At 37.8% G+C, this 17,792-nt stretch overlaps 1 protein-coding gene across 4 annotated transcripts; it reads left to right on the top strand.

Annotated features, from left to right (window-relative positions):
* Positions 1-9,421: 9,421 nt before the first annotated feature.
* On the top strand, positions 9,422-17,154 carry LOC105057486 (uncharacterized). 4 transcript variants are annotated; one of them, XM_073248944.1, is made up of 5 exons: positions 15,356-15,718; positions 15,840-16,014; positions 16,100-16,192; positions 16,307-16,411; positions 16,493-17,154. In XM_073248944.1, the coding sequence occupies exons 2-5, from the start codon at positions 15,868-15,870 to the stop codon at positions 16,727-16,729; spliced, it is 582 nt and encodes a 193-aa protein (XP_073105045.1). In that variant the 5' UTR covers positions 15,356-15,718; positions 15,840-15,867; the 3' UTR covers positions 16,730-17,154. The 4 variants fall into 4 exon arrangements, 2 of the variants coding, with proteins under 2 accessions (XP_073105045.1, XP_073105044.1); XM_073248943.1 differs by having other exon boundaries at positions 15,356-16,014; XR_012136991.1 differs by lacking the exons at positions 15,356-15,718; positions 15,840-16,014; positions 16,100-16,192 and adding an exon at positions 9,422-15,327.
* Positions 17,155-17,792: the final 638 nt, after the last annotated feature.

Genomic DNA, 17,792 nt, shown 5'->3' with positions numbered 1-17,792 from the left:
ATATATATTTTACATGATAGATAATCGCAATGATAAAATCCTATATTTGGTATATATAAAAAAGTCTGATAGAGTTCTCTATATTAGCAAGAAAACCTACAGAGGATGTGTATTAAGTTTGCTTCACCTTGTCTAAGAGGTACAAAAGAGATAGTACATCAATCACCATTAACGACTCTGTATTTGGATCAATACCCAGCCGAGTCCTTTATTTGATTTTGATCAAATTGGTTGTGATAGGTATCTTGACTACCAACTAGGAAAGAAGTTCTTTAGGTTAACACTTGTAACCAAGCATATACAAGAAGACAATCATAATCGAGTCAGATACGTTTAAAAGTTGGAATAAAAAGTCCGACATCTTTTGAAGTCAAGCTTGATAAACATATAGAATCGAATCTATGGGAGTTTTATGAAAAGAATCCGATTTGTTTAGGAAAGTAGAAAAAACACATATGATAGTTAATACAAGTGAAAGAGCAATTAATATATTTTTAAGATAATTAAGAAGAGTATTCTCCATAAAAAAATTGATAGATGAAATCAAGAGGGGGTATTCTTGATTTTACAACTGTTATTTCATATATCGCATAGATAATTGAAAAATATTAGTTTAAAAAAAAAAAGAAAGATAAAGAATTTGCAGGAATATGAATCAGTTGAGGTGCATTGATTAAAATAATATTTAAGATAGTGGTTTTTCCATCATAAATATATATAGACTTGTGGAGATTATATTCGTAGGATAAAATGTGCAACAGTTCTAGAATCTAGCAATTGCACTTAGGTGTGTCAATAGATTAAATTTGCCAAATTTGGTTATATCCATACTTAAATCTAAAATATATTTGTTAGAACCGAAAACAAACTTGAAGCTGGTTAAAACTATATTTTTATGTCCAATATTGAACCCAAAAAAGATCATGCATCGAACATAAATTTGGTATCCAATAAATTATTTTGCTTTGCCTCGAGACTCTTTTAAAATTACTTAATACATCTAAGATATTATCCCATGAATTTAAAGCATTAAAAAAATAATGATATAAAAATATAAAAGATTATATCAAGAAAAGGGCACCTGTCCAACAATTACTTTTATTATCTAAGCATCTCTACGGTCAAAAGATACAAAAAATGAAAAGGATTCCACGACAAACAAGCATGGCGGCAGTTTCCATTTACGTCGTCAACAAGCTTTTCTTGACTTGAATAAGTGGTTTTAGCCTTCGATTTGACATTCGATAAGTAGGGTCCCGATTCTACAAGCTTTGACTTGATTTATTTTATTTTATTTTATTTTATTTTAGATACAAACAGATGCTTACACCAATCCAACATGAGTATACTCTAAAAAATTAAAGAACAAGATATCTTACAATGCTCATGAAAAGATTTGAACCTAACGCCAGACTAGTCACTGATATACTCAGCCACATAGAAGACGATCCAGTTAGCGGCGCTGTTCGCCTCTCAGAAGATGTGCTAAATTGAGACCGTAGTAAAGTCACAAAAGCATATCAGAATGTCCTGAAAGAGTGAATGGGCCTCGGACTGCATTATATCGCTCCAAATCCAGCTTATCATGATAGCAGAGTCTCCCTCAATAATGATTCTTTCTGTCTACAGCTCCTACCGAGTACAAACAATACCAGCCCAAGCGGAGCGGAGCTCAGCACTTGAGACAGAAGGCTCAAAGAGATGTGATCTCCCCACAACCGGCAATCTAGCATCAGATTTTTGGATGACAAAACAAGTACTATCCTTGCCATCTCTCACGCTGCCGTCGAAGTTTACCTTAATATACCCCAAAGGAGGGAGCCCTCAGAAAATAAAAATAACCCTCTAGATTACTGCGGGAGTAACATGGGAGGCCTAGAAATCAGAAGCATCAAGGTATGAACTGGCAGCATCTAAGCGACTGTACTCAACGATTAAGCAAAAGGCCTTCTCCAACACATAGCGAGCAGGAACCATCTCAGCATCAAAGATCAGGCAATTTTTAAAGAGCTAGATCTAGTAAGCGACATATACCATTCTATCCCGTAGGCATAAGTAAATTTCTCAGCAATACTCTAGCAGATCGCATCCAAGAAGTGATCTGACCAAGAACCACTGCTCACCTCCCATGACTGATCACCCACCCTCTTCCAAATCTTCCTCATTCTTGGGCACTACGGGAGGGTATGCTCCACCGATTCATCCTCCAGATCCAGGCTGCCTCAATCCTAGTATTTGCTGTAGGCCTATAAATCTCGAATAGATCTCTCATGCAGGCTTTTCGACAGCAAGAACAGCTCTACACCCTCAAATCATAGCTACGTTGGATAAGAATCAGGATGGTGAGGATCCAATCCACAAGTGGGCCTCCAAACAGACGGATGATATCTTGTGCTCTCCAATCTCTACCATCGGCAATGATCAGGTTCTGAACTCGAAGCTGGTTGTCCATCTCCATACTGATGTATGTTCGCCACTAGATGAGGGACAAGCTGGAGATTCAGACATCCTGACTCACATTCATAGACCTCTCATCCCTAATCAGCTATCTAACCTGGGCTAAGACTATTGAGCATGGGCATAAATCTCCTTTCAGATAAAAGAGTAGTCATAAATAGCTCGGACCTCGAGCCCTAACTTCACTCCCCATATCATGCCCTCATCCCCTACTGCACAAACTATCAGACTGGATAAGGAATCTAGCAGCATGTTTGATAATCAGAGTCTCTCTCCTGACGAATAAAGACTGAATCTCAAGACCACCGTCCTCCATCGGCTGGCAAACCATCTCTTAGGACAATAGGTGGAGCCCACGACTATCATGCCCAGAGCCCTATAAGAACTATTGGAAAAGTTGCTCCAACTACATAAGACAAGAGCTCGGCATAATTGTATTCATTAAGAGGTAAATAGGTATGGAGCTCAGGACCGCTCTCATGAGTGTCAACTTGCCCATCATGGAAAGAGCATTGGTGAGCCAACCCTTAGATGATGCTAGATCTGTTGTTGCATGAGTTTGCAATCAACTCTCCGAAGACACCGACTAGGAGAGGAACCCCCGGATAGGACAAGGCTTCGATCTGTTCTTAGATCTCCAGACTCTCCCGAATTATTTGCCTTCGCCTGGGTCTTCGTCTTGGGACTAGACTTGATTTATTTAAGAGTGTTGGCTTTAGCCTAAATAAGGTGTAGGCATTGGGTAGTGAATAGGGATTAATATGTTTTGGTCTCCAACAAATATATAATATTAAATAATGATGAATATATCATAAGAAAAGTATCATAAATAATATGGATAGAAATTTTGTGGCACAAGATGAATTAAGGTTACACCACTCTACATTTGATATATGTATGTATGTATGTATGAATATATACGTAATATGTCTATATACAAGTATTTATAACATTTATATTTTTTAATATGCATGTATATAATATGTTTGGAAGGATGCATGGATGAGTGTCCTCTCTCTCTATATGTATATATGCATCTATATATTGTAGGTGTGTGTAGGGGCCTCATACGTGTATGTAATCAAGTTAAGTTTTGGGTATTGATTAATGAAACACAAATATAATCTAAAAGACTTCATGTCCAATTTTGGAATTGAAATCCAACCCACATAGCTTATTGCATTCATTTTTCATATCCCAACGTTATGTTTAGTGTCGGTTTCGAAGTTTATTAGCTTCCATTGAAACCCTGACTGAACATCCTGAGTCATGGAAACGAGAACATTCATACTCATGATTATTAGAAGATAGTCAATAGACACATTAAAGGCAGAAACGATGCACGAGGATCTTTGTTATAGAGTCCTATAAGTAAATTCATGTCTAGAGTTTGAAGACAGGCAACTTTCTAATGACGTAGGATTAACATAATCATGATCACTGAAACTTGTCATTGTCATCCATGACACTGCAAGTTTCTTTTAAGGTAATCCTGGACCCGGGTGGAAGCTTCGTTATTGTCTTATTAGAAGGAAAAAAATGGAGGGAGGTTACTTAGCCACTGTTTTTTTAAAAAAAGATATATATGAATCATAATTAAGAAGGATCAAGTATATAATCATCTAAACCCGATACAAAAACTCTTATTTTATAGTTTTTTCAATAATAATCAAAGAGAGAAACAAAATAAACAACTCACCCCAATCCCAAAATATATACAACCAATGATAGGATCAAGACAACATCATGCTTCTTTTCTTAAATCATATCTAGGATCGGTTTATCTGATTGAGGTGAGAATTCTATAGGATTTGTGGATTGATCCAATATAACCAGTAAAATCATATGATTACGTGCTAAAGTAAGTTTATATGCATAAATATTTTGAAATGACTTTAAAGTGGGCCGGCTTAAATTTTATAGGAAAAAAAATATATGCTCCTTAGAGAAATTCTTTGTGCACCGCATGTGGCAGCAAGGATGACATGGAGTGCACCGAGGCAGTTGAATAGTCCACGTGGTAGTCCATGTGGTACAAAAAAAAGAGCACCCATGCAGACAGTAACTGCCATCTTGCGTCTGACTTCGATGTTAAGTGCACGTCTTGTCATGGGGGCGCACGTCACATGTAGTAAATGCATATCTTATCAATTTTTTGAAATTTTAAAGTGACAAAATTATCTTTTTCCTCTAAAACACCATATGTCTTTATTTTTCTCATACCCCACCATTACCAAGGCTTCTATTCTCTTGCTCTTGTTCCTCGGCACGCTCTCCTACTCTAAGGATTCTCTTGTAGCGAGTATTGTGCGTCCGAGGTTGTTGTAAGTGTTAACCTATTGGCTTCGACGAGACAACATGTCGAGTCCATCAGGTAGGCTAAACATTTATTTTTTTCTTCAGATTATTGCAAGAAAAAGTAAATATGATGACATCCTCAGTCATTAACATGCTATCGTGAAAACATAAACGCAGTCAAGAAGCAGTACGGAAGTGTTCCGCTACATCCTACGACCTCTCCATGAATATTTACAGCCTCCTGCTTGCTGTTCTGACATTCTATTTTGTTCTTATGACCTTGAGAACCTCATTCGACTTATCTTTGCAGCTAGAAGCAATCACGAAGCCACATGAAGTCATATATCTTTTCTGGATGTCATAAGCACGTTCAGGAAGTCATATGGCAGAGCAACAAGCAGCATCCAAGCTTTCCTCTGCGTTCCTGTGTGACTTTATGCTCGACTATTATGACCTTTCGCTGGCTGCGACGATGTCCTATTACATCTGCATGACATCTTGAGCCCTCGTCGACTCCTCACCATGATGGAAAGTAATAACATCCCCATAGAAGTCATTCACTGGCAACCGGATATCATGATCGTGCTCCGAAAGTCATATAGCAAAGCAACAAGCAGCATCGAAGCCAACAACGATCATCCTATAACTTCCTGCTCGACTGTTATGACCTCTCATTAGCTGAAATGGTATCTTGTTACATCTACATGACATCTTCAGCCTTTATTCACTCTTCGTCATAATAGAAAGTCATGACGAAGACATAAGAATTCATAAGCAGTCAATCGAAAGTCAGAACAGCATGCGAGATGTCATAAAGCAAAGCCTGTCTCATCTTATGACCTCCTGCTCGACTGTTATGACCTCCTATTGGCTGTGAAGACATCCTTTGATGTTTGCATGACATCTTGAGCCTGACTTCACTCCTCACCATGATGAAAAATAATGAAAAAGCCACAAAAAGTCATAGACAGCCAACTGAATGACAAAACAGTGCTTTAAAGGTCATAAAGCAAAGTCTGTCTCATCCTATGATTGTTATGACCTTTCATTAGCCGCGAAGATGTTCTCTGATGTCTGCATGACATCTTGAGTCTGGTTTCACTCCTCACCATGATAGAAAATAATAAGGAAGCCACAGAAATTCATAGGCAGTCAATCGGATGACAAAACAGCACTCGGGAGGTCATACAGCAAAGTATGTCTTATCCTATGACCTCCTGCTCGACTGTTATGACTTTATGTTGGTTGTCAGAATGCCTATTACCTCTCCATGACATCCCAAGCCTTCCTTCACTTGTCCTCACGTCAGAATAAAATAATGAAGAAGCTGTAGGAAGTCACAAGCAGGCCAACAGATGTCATAATCGTGTTGGCAAAGTCGTATGATAAAAACTGTCTCATCGTATGACTTTCTACTCGACTGTTATGAGCTTCTATTGGCTGCAATGATGTTCTCTTAAATCTCCATGATATCCTGAACCTACTATTACCTATCCTTGCAATGGGATGTTATAAATAGAGCTACAGGACATCATAGACAGGCAACAGGACGTTATAGACAGGCAACAGGACGTCATATAGTAAAGCAGCCAACAACATCGAAGTCTTCCTCTGTCATCCTATCACTTCCTGATCTATTATTATAACCTCTTGATGGCTGCTTATGATGTTCTAGCAAGTCAAAGAAGGTTCATAATGGTATGCAAACATATTTAACAAATATTTTTTAAAAATGTTGATATGGCTTAAAATATTTTTTAAAAATATTGATAACATGGGGAAAAAAAGAAAAAAGTGAAAGCTCTCCCCTCCCTTCATGGCTCTTTCTTTCGTTTCCTTGTTGCCCCATCCCCTCCATGGCCCCTTCCCCCCCCGACTCCGCCACCTGCCCCGACCCCTTCACCTCTGATGCCAGCGGAGAGCTCCGATCCGATAAGCGATGACTCGCAAGGAGGTGGGGTGGCCATCGCGATGTCGGAGCTCCCATCATTGCTCACTGACACTTCTGCCGCCTACTCCGCCGCCATTAGCATCCCCTCACCTATCAGACCAATCCACTATCAGGATCTAGGATACCTGAAAGAAGACCCACATCTGGCTCGATACAGAGCATCCCGCCCATGCCCATGATGGCGCCGTTGGGGCATATGACGCCGCCACCTACACCCTCCGTGGCTCCAAGGCCAAGATCAACTTTCTCCTCAGCCTTGGCTCCCCCTACCTACCTTTCTCTTCCTCCACCACCGTCGCTGCCTCCACCATTAGATTTCTCTTCCACCACCACCATAATCCTGACCCCCCCTCCCGATCTTCTATCGCCATAGCGGCCAACGTCCAGCAACTTGAGCAGCACCGAGTCCTTCAACAGGCCTTGGCTCTTAGCACCGTCGCTCCCACTCCGATCCAACTCCCATCTGCAGTGGTTGGCTAAGCTGCTGCCACCCCCTACGTCCAAAGCTAGAGCTGCCATAGTGACTCTAGCTCCTCAGTTATCGACGATGGTGCCATTCTCCACTTACCGGCAGCTACTGTCATTTGATCTGAACTTCCTCTCTCCTATCGATGACTACTTTCATGCCACAACTCTCCATCTCTGATATTGGAAAGAAAAGGAAAGATTATAGGGGTCGGCCAGAGTCGGAGATTTACTTGGTGATTTCTTGTGGGGTGTTTAGGGGGATGGTGATGGTGAGGACAGTGCTGAGGGACATGACGGTGAGAAAGATGATGGATAGTGGATGGAGTTGGAGGAGTGGAGGAGTGGAGAGGCCGTCAGCTTTATCGTTGATAAGAAAGATTCTATGAAGTTAGATAGTGGATGCTATCGATGAGGCACAATGAGGGGGAAAAGAGTCGACGAGAAAAATGATGCTCACAAGGATATTTTTTAGAAGAGATGGTGGTATTTTTTTTATTTTTTAAATTATTTTTGAATATTTTAAGCCACGTAATCATTGGAGGTTGCCATATAAGCATAGAAGATTGCCACATCAATATTCTGGTGAGAGAAAACTATCAAAATCATACCAGAGGATAATATTAAATCAGTTCAGATAGTTAGGAAACTAAAGTTTGGGATTTATAATTTAGTGACCACATAAGAAAATCCAACTTAGTTTAGGGATCACAAACATAATTTACCTAAGAATGTAAGAAGATGGAGGAGATAACACACTAAATCAATTGAGAGAGTACGGTGGCGTCATTTGACTTAGCTTTCTGTTTTTTCTATTCAATCAATCAAAATATGCCATGTGTTGGGTCGAGGTGGAGTATTCTTCTCCCCATGAAGACGTTGTCTTTTGGGAGAAATTATTGGTTGGAATAAGCCTAACAACTGTGCCCTGCACCAACTACTAAGAGGAACACACGTTGCATTTCAGGATTATAAAATCCTTATCATGTTTGAATGGAAATGAAGTTAACCATGATTAACTAGTTGACATGATTTTAGGTGGGTTTTTGAAATTTGGTAGAGGAGAAGTCGACGTGATCCAAAAGTTTGAAACCCATGCGTTGAGTAGTTTGCTAGCCCAGGAATCGCCCACACCATCGTCCGCCCATCGTCCACTCAAACCCCCTCTGCAATCGCACACATCATCATCTCGCAACTCTGGAATCTCTTGAAAGGTGATGTCCCCTCTTCCTCTTCTTCTACTTTCTCCCAGAATAGGCCCCGGAGCTCATTGAACACGAGTAGTAGATTCCGACAGGAGCCATCGATGTGCGACGACATGGACTCGATCCTCCACAGCCTTCCCATGGGCCCACTGCTCATCTTTGCTGGCAAGAGGAGGGGCGCCCTTGGGGTCGCACCGCCAGGCAGTGAAGCTTCAGAGTGGGACCACTCAGGGGTGGTTCTTCTCCGAGAGGCTCCGATGGAAGAGGGACAGCTTTCGGAGTGGGATCCCGACGGGAGCTATCGGTGCTCCTCCGAAATGATGACATGGACCCGATCCTTCACTACATTGTGGGCCCACTGGACATGCCTACCGATTGGAGGAGGGACAACCTCGGGGTCGCACCACCGAGTGGTGAAGTTTCAGAATAGGACCACTTGGGGGTGGTTCTTCTTTCGACGGGAGTCATCGGTGCTCTTCTGAAATGATGACATTGGCTCAGTCCTCGACGATCTTTCTGTGAGCCCATTGGATATCCCTATCGATGGTAGGGCGAGCATCCTCAGGGTCGCACTACCATTTGGTGAAGCACCGAAATGGAACCACCTAAGGGTATGATGGATATTGAAAAATTATTCGATCGTACATTAAAAAGGCATTCTAAGGATAAGGATATGATGCATATATTTTTGATAAGAATTTTTATCATTTTTATTGTAATTATATTCAAGTATTATAGTTGTCTCACTATAGAAAATTTGATTTTTGCTGGTGAATACTTTAGGTGACAGACACAAAATCATTACCAAAAATTACCCTTTGGTGATACTTTCTATAAAGTGTCGGCAAAAGATTGATTTTTACTGCATCCCTAGGTGTTACCATAAATCACACTTTTGGTGATGCCTTTAAATTTCTGTCACCATAGGTTACAGTATTGGTGACGCTTTTGGATAGATGTCACTGTAGGTTAGACTTTTGGTGACGGTTTTGATTTATTGTCACCATAGGTCAGACTATCCCAGCCAAGACATCCGCGCGCGTCCCTTCCTTTTCCGTGGGATTTTTTTTTCACACCCTTTCCTCTTCCTACCATGCGATTTTTTCCCGCTTCCTTCTCCTTCCATCTGGGATTTCTTTTCCGAGTGCTGGTCATCTCCCTCGCGCTCTCGATCGGAGGATCCCCAAATCCGTTGACGACCGCCGCCCTCCTCTCTCTCGCCTAGAAACCCGACGTCCCAGCGGAATCAGAAACTTGGGACTCTGGTCTGCGATCACGCTTCTTGCATCCCAAATGCCGATGGCTATTGCCAGCATGCCGTCATCGCAATCTATCTGACGACCAAATGCCCCTTCTCTCCGTTTTGTTTCCCCCCATATTTCTATTCTAGATTTTTTTGTCGTTGGTTTTCGTTGGTTCATTGAGTCATTGGGTATCAGTAATTAGGCCGATTTCTTAGGTAAGATATGATTAGTAATTTAAATATCTTTTACGTGCTTCTTTCCTGAATGATGACTTTGAGCTTTTGTAGATTCAAGTTATCTGATCTTCCTTTATTCTCCAGTCATATTGTTTGTTCCAAAACTACTTCTTTTTCTCTATTTTAGATGGTTCTACCTATACGTTGGCAGTAGATTTGCAGCCTCTGTGTCACTGCTTATGTTTTATCTTCTGTTTTGTGCTGTTATTATTTTGTCATTGTTGTCAACATTATAAAATCAAATTTAAATCAGTGAACAGAGATCTTGATATCCTCTAGATTTTTTATTTAGTTCCAAATTTGCCAAGGATAAATGACTCTCTCTTGTTGTAGTTTGCAATTTTTTGTAATTTCATTTGTGCATCATGTGGACAAGTGATGTATGCCTACATGATTCTAATATATGCTGAGTCTGCCTTTTTATGCTCATGCTTTTCAAAGCTGGAATAATGTGGTAGGATAAGGCTGAAGCATGTTGTAACATTGGTTTTAAAATAAGATACATGCATATCTCAGTAAACGACACTAGAAATCCTGTTCCTCAGTTTATTCTGTTAAGTACGAGGATGAACCCCAATGAGATATGTTTTGCTTGTCATGCTAATTCCTGAGGCAGTGATAATGACCAACATATTTGCATTTGGAGCATTGAACCTTGGTGTCTCTTAAATCATTGATACATATTTTAAACCCTATTTGGTTTTGAGACAGTAAAACTTGTGATAACTATTCCTTTTTCTTTATTTGTGTCTTGGTCATTATATTAGTGTGCACTCTATTTGGTTGCCTTAAGATGGTATAAGCCAGAATTGAAAAAGTTAGATGGAATAAATGGCGCCTTGCTCTGAAGAATTAGGAGATCCACCCATACCCATGAATACTTTTCTTAAGAAAACTCTGCCTTGTTCTGAGGAAAAACACTAGGTTAGGTTCTATGTAACTTAAAGAGTAGCTGAAGTTTCAATATTGTTTTGATCAATATGGCCTTGTAAATTATGGCATTTGACTTGTAATCCTAATTTTCTGTTCCTATCCAGGAGGTTGTTAGAGTATAACTAAAGAATTGTCAAATTGGGACCGTCCTCTGTTAATTTGCTGGAACATAGCAATGATTTGGCATGGTATGGATAGAAAGGTTTAGTAGCTGCACACCAGTGATGACTTAGGTTAATCTCTCACATAATTTCTTTAGTTTGTACTGAAAGCAATGGAAATAACCTGCCACAAAAGCTTAGGGCCTGTGTTGGATGAGTTTCAAACTATGGAATCAACTACCATGGGGTTGTAACAGGCGTAATAGCTTTAAAAGATAATTACTTCATTTTTTTTTTCTATCATGTTAATTAGTTCTGCATCTTGTTAAAGGTACCTTATTGTAAATTCCTTTCACTCGATAGAAATGTCTTTTTTCTATGAATCTCAAGTGTTTTTATTTTTTTACTTTTGTTTCTTTGATCTACTGCCGTTGGAAGTTTGATATAGTGTAATGGATAAGAGCTGGATAAATCTCTCATCAAGGCGAAGTCAAGCTTATATCACAGGAGTTATACAGCTTCTGGATTTTGCATTTCCTAGATCCGCTAAAGAAAGAAAAGTTTGCTATCCTTGTGTGAAATGTGTCAACACCTGTTGGCTTTCTAAAAGAGACGTACATTGTGTTATTCATGGCTTCCTTAAAGGATATACCCAATGGATTTTTCACGGGGAATCCTATCATGCTTCGAGGTCTAATAGTCAAACTTGTGAGCAAGAGTTTCAAACTGCACATAATATGGAAGGCTTACTATATGAAATTTGCATGCCACATGTATCCAACAATGCTAGAGATGACTGCAGAACTGACATGAATGTTGATGAACCTGCTGGGGGGTATGATGACCAGCGCCTCGACATTAATTCTCCCCAAAGAGGGCATACATACAATGACATGGTGGAGGATTCTAAACAACCATTGTATCCTGATTGCACAAAGTACTCAAAACTAGCTTATCTTATTATCCTCTACCACATAAAATGTCTTGGGGGTTGGAACAACAATGCATTCAACATGTTAAAGTTGTTGAAGGAGTCATATCCTATGAAAAATACTATACCCAAATCTTTTTATGAGACGGAGAAGCTAATTGGAGCATTAAGTCTGTAATATGAAAAAATTCATGCTTGTCCAAAAGGATGCACGTTATTTTGGAAGGACAAAGCAAAGGAGGATACTTGTAGCCATTGTGGTTCATCTAGGTGGAAACTTGCTCCCACAAATGACGACGATGATCCCCAATATTCATCAGAAAGAAGAAAGAAGATAGCTGCTAAAATCTTGCGATGGTTTTCTCTGATACTTAGATTAGAGAGATTTTTTCGTAATTCTGAAACTGCCTCATTAATGAGATGGCATGAAGAGGGTCGCACTAAAAATGGCCTTTTGAGACATCCTGCAGACTCTGAAGCTTAGAAAAAATTAAATTCTCTTGATCTTGGCTTTTCATCCGATCCACGACATGTTTGTCTTGGGTTAGCATGCAATGGATTTAATCCATTCAGAACTATGAATATAGTTCATAGCACTTGGCCTGTGATACTAATGCCTTACAATCTATCCCCTTGGCACTGCATGAAGCAAACCTCTCTAATGGTTTCATTGATAATTCCTGGGCCCAACTCATCAGGTAACAACCTAAATGTTTACTTGCAGCCACTTATTGAGGAGTTGCAAACTCTTTGATCTAATGGCATTCAAGTTTATGATGTCTTAAAAAATAAAATTTTTATCTTGCGAGCTGCATTGTTATGGACAATTAGTGACTTTCCAGCTTATGTTGATTTATCTAGATGGAGCACTAAAGGTAAATTTGCTTGCCCTATATGTGGGCCTGAAACAAGTTCTATGTGGTTGTCAAAGGGGAAGAAAATGTGCTACATATGCCATCGACATTTCTTAGAGCCCAACCACAAGTACCATTTTAAGTCTAACTCTTTTGATGCAACTCTAGAATTTAGATGTGCACCAACTAGGCTTTCAGGGACTGAAGTATTGAGACAACAAGAAGTTGTGGCAAATGACTTGAGTGGTGGGAGTAGTATGCATGGGGATGAGCTTCTACTTTGGAAGAAGAAAAGTATCTTTTTTACTCTCTCTTATTGGGAGCATCTTTTATTGCATCATAACTTAGATGTGATGTATATTGAGAAGAACGTTTGTGATACTAAAAGGATAAAACAAAGGATAATCCCCAAGCACGTCCTGATCTTCAAGAGATGGGCTTAAGAAGTAAATTGTATTTGAGATCTCATCTTGATAATACTGATTCAAAGTTTATGCCTAAGGCTTACTACCAGATGAATGCAAAGAAAAGGGATGATTTGCAAAGGGATTAAGGAATTGAAACTTCCATGAGTATTCATCTAACATTTCTAGGTGTGCGCAGTTGAGACAACACAAGCTTATTGGCCTTAAGTTGTATGACTGTCATATCCTGATTGAAGAAATCCTTCCAATTGCTATCTCTGGATCTTTTCCTGACCATGTTTCTTTAGCTGTTATTGATCTGTGCAATTTTTTCAAAGAATTTTGTAGCAAGGTTCTGGATGTAGATAATCTTGAGCGGCTTCAATCTTAAGTTGCTCTTACCTTTTACCAAATGGAGAAGATTTTTCCACCATCCTATTTTACAGTTATGGTTCACTTAGTAGTTCATCTAGCGAATGAGGCTAAAGTGGCTGGTCCAGTTCATTATAGATGGATGTATCCTATTGAGAGGTACAATTCTGGATATGTTATAGCTAAAGTTTGATTCACTGTATGTTATAATATTTTTTGATGATTAATTTATATTATCATTTTTTTTAATTTTTTTATTTAGGCTTCTTGGTCAGCTTAAGACATATGTGCGCAATAGAGCTTATCCAGAGGACTCAATAGCAAAAGCATATCTAGCAAATGAATGTATAACATTCTACTCACGATACTTAAGTGGGATTGAAATAAAGTTCAATCGGCTATGAAGGAATGATAATAGTGAAGACCTACTTGTAGGAGATGATGGTGAAGACCAATTTGTAGGAGATGATGGTGAAGACCAACTTGATGCCGATTCAAAAATGTTTAGGCCAAGAACACTTTTACGAAGGAAGCAGCAAAAGTCATGGAGGCCAGGAAAACGAAGTTGAGTGTCAAGGGTCCATCTTGATGAGAAAAAGTTGATGCAAGCGCACAGATATATCTTATTTAACTATGATACAATTATCCCATTTCAAGAGTAAAGAAATTTTTTTATTAAGTTGGTTATTGAGTTGGCAAGTCTACCAAACTATCACTCATCTCATTAATAACCATGTGAATATGTTTTTTCAGGCAACATAAGATGCATATCAAGGCATCACATCGTCCACGATGTTTAATTCCTTATGAGATTGAAAAAATTCGTAGTCAAAATTTTTTTGAGTGGTTTCATAAACGAGTTAGTTTTATACGCTCCTTTATAATTTATAATTTGAACATATAAACACCATCTATTTACCTCATAATGTTCTGTCTCATAATATATTGGTTTAAATCCATATTTAGCCATGCTCTATTCAATTAAATTATCATCGCAAAATCAAGGTTGACTTGTTCAAGTGTGATTGGGTTGATATCAATAGAGGATGCAAGAAGAAAAAATTTGATTGTACTATTGTAAATTTTTTCTACTTAGCACATACTGGTGAAGATGTGCTTGATGACCCTTTCATATTTACATCTCATGCAAAGAAGGTGTTCTATGTTGGTACTCCTAGATATAAAGATTGGGTTATTGTTCAGCCAATTAAAGTTAGAGACAATTATGATTTGAGAGATGCGCACTATATTGTTAGTGACCATCTGTGACAACAAATGTATGAGGATCAGCTTCAACCTTCAGATTTGATTAAGTAAAAAGCTATTTGAAGAAGTGGTTGTTCAAAAAGCGCACCAACATGATGAAGATTTAGAGTTTGAGGATATGTTTTGATCAAGAGAGAACACCCACAGGCTTGTAGTTTCTTATTTTCAATTTTCTTCTATCAATGTAGTTTCTTATTTTAATGCATAATACTGTTGAATATAATTGCAATAAATGACAGTGTAATCGTGTCCTTGGTGCTTTTTTTTTCTTCGTATAATTGATATGTGTCTTGTTATCTTTTTAAGATTCAAAAAATTAAATAGCATGTAATCTTCAAATGGTTGGGGAGATACAAGTTTTTTTTGTTAGCTAACATTCAGATATATGAATTCTATTTTTTGCCTTCAGATTATATTAATAATGGCAAAATGCAAGAGGACAATTGTCAAAATTAGTGGTACAGAAAATTCTCAAAGTCAGAATTAAGATGAGCCTCCATCACATAATCAACAAGAACAGCCACTTTAAGCCCAAAATTGTGAGGAAGTTGAATCAGTTGCCCAAGAGCCAACAGCCCAACTCTCTTAGCTGCCAGTGAAAGTCAACTAGGTATACATATGTAAACCTTTTCGAATGAATTGCATAAATAGATCACTAATAAGCAAATAAAGGACGGTGCATATGATAATTATTAATTTTGAGGGATCATTTTTTTTACATATTATATATTTTATTTAATTATGTATATGTATTAATAGGTTCGACTAGCCAGTCTAGAAGGAGAGGATACACACATATGTCTGAGTTATGCGATCTAAATGAGGGAGAGTGTGTTGTTGTTAACCTAAATGAACTTAGACAACCAATCAGGGTGGAAGCTACTAATTTGTCAAATTATATAGGATCAATAGTAAGACAATTTGATAATGCTCCAATCGATCATGACTCTTGGCATCATGTACCATCAAACTTCTAGAAAAAGATGATAGCTGAACTAGAGGTATAGTAAATATTTTTCATCTTAAATACATTTTATTTTGATGTATACAAACTTTTCTAAAAGTCAGTTTCTAAGTGTTGGATGTATTTATATTTTTACCTGAATACATGGATGCCACAAGGAAGTTTCTGCTGGAAAAAATAGGAGCTATGTGGAGGCATTGGAAGAATAATCTAAAGTCTAAGCATTTTAATGTTGACTTATTTGCTGAGAAGATGAAAGTAGCTGTTCTTGAATGTTGTGATGAAAATCAATGGAGGAGAAGAATTGACATGTGGTTAACAGAAAAATCTATGGTATGGTCTGCTCTAACATATCAATACTATTTTCTTTTATTTTTTTAAAAAATAAAAAAAAAATTTCAAAATGCTTGGGCAATAGCATCTCAGTGAGACCAACAAAAAGAATAGAGCTAAGTATGATGACCCTCATTGCACTGGTAGTAAGAGCTTTGCAAGGGTTATTGATGAGAAGGTATCTTCAAATTCTATTCAATTGGTTGTTGTAATTTTATCATATTGTTTGTATAGTATCATTTTTCCACTAACAGAATTGCTATTTTTTTAAATATTGTTTTGCCATTTATAGACCAAGGCAAACAATGGTGTGCGACCTTCTCATGCAAAGTTGTATATAGAAACTCGTACAAAAAAAGATGGTAGCTATGTGAACGACAAGATGGCTGAAATTTATGTATGGAGAGTAAATTAATACTTTATATATTTATTATTTTACTAAAGTGACTAAAATTTCTAACTTACAAAATATTTTCAGGAGCTAATGAAAGAAGGAATGCAAGAAGTAAGTGGTTCAGAAAGTACCGAAGGACAAAGGTATTGGAACAATGATGTGTACTCCCATGTCAAAGGGCCAAAAAAAAGAGGAAGGATTCATTGTGTAGAGAAAGTTTCCTCTTGTTCAAAAGCTACTTCATCCACATCAGTTGAGCAAGAGAGAGAGTCAACTCATTTAAGAAATATAGTTCAACACTTAGGGAGTGAAGTGGATTGAAGGGGCTTGTTGCCAGCTTGATTGATGTTTTTCAATCTCAAGCACAAGTAAACCCACAAGTGGCCGAGTTGATAGAGTTAGCATAACGACAAATCTGTAATGAGGTACAATTTAGTTCCATTCATGAGGCTTGGTATATGGGCCATAAGATATGTTCCTGGTGGTATGAAGCTGATACAGGTGGTAGCTTAGTCTTTGATTTTTCTGAGACAATTATGAATGCCCAACATTAGAAAGTGCCAAAACAACTTAAATCTAGTTGAAATGTCTCAATCTGTTACAATAGACATGCAAAGATGCTTTTACTGGTAAATGTCATTGTCATATTTAAGAAATGATTATTTGTACTTTTATCTATGTGACAGCCATACAATGATCTTGTTTAGCCCAACACATTATCTTTAAATATGGACTTGCAGTCTGGTTCTTCCGGCCTACAAATAGCAGTGATAAAGTGTTTTAATAAGTGGCTTGGATTGGATACTATTTATTTACTAAATAATGTTAATATTTTATAATTTACTATATTTTTAAAGTATACAATAAGTACTGTTCAAACTGCTCGGGGAGGAAGAGCATATAGATTGAATAATACTTGGTTTGAATTTTCACACCCTCTTACCTGCCTTATCTATTCTAATTACATATATAATTTTATTTTACATTTATTATTATATTATCATAATTTAATTTGGTTACTTAACTTGTATAGACATCTGATGCTGGTAGTGCTCCAAGCCAAACTCCACATGAAAATAAAGATGGTTATTCACATCATGATCAAAATGATAATACGCATAATGACTTGACAAATAATAATTTTTAAAATAATATGAATAAATCTCTGTACATCTTATTGTTGAGATAAATTTATATTTTATAACTTAAGTATCTTATTTTATTGGTACTTTTGTTCTTAATCTTTTGCAGCTACTCCTTGAAGTTGGCTTGTTGTATTGGAAGTTCGGCAACTTAAAGTTTGGCTTGTTTTATGGAACGATCACTTCATATCATGTATTTGAAACTTAAATGAGAGTACTAATACTATGTTGTTGGTGTTGGG

The sequence above is a fragment of the Elaeis guineensis genome, chromosome 14 (assembly GCF_000442705.2).
Source record: "Elaeis guineensis isolate ETL-2024a chromosome 14, EG11, whole genome shotgun sequence".
NCBI lineage: Eukaryota > Viridiplantae > Streptophyta > Magnoliopsida > Arecales > Arecaceae > Elaeis > Elaeis guineensis.
This window is presented reverse-complemented; position numbering and strand designations above follow the sequence as displayed.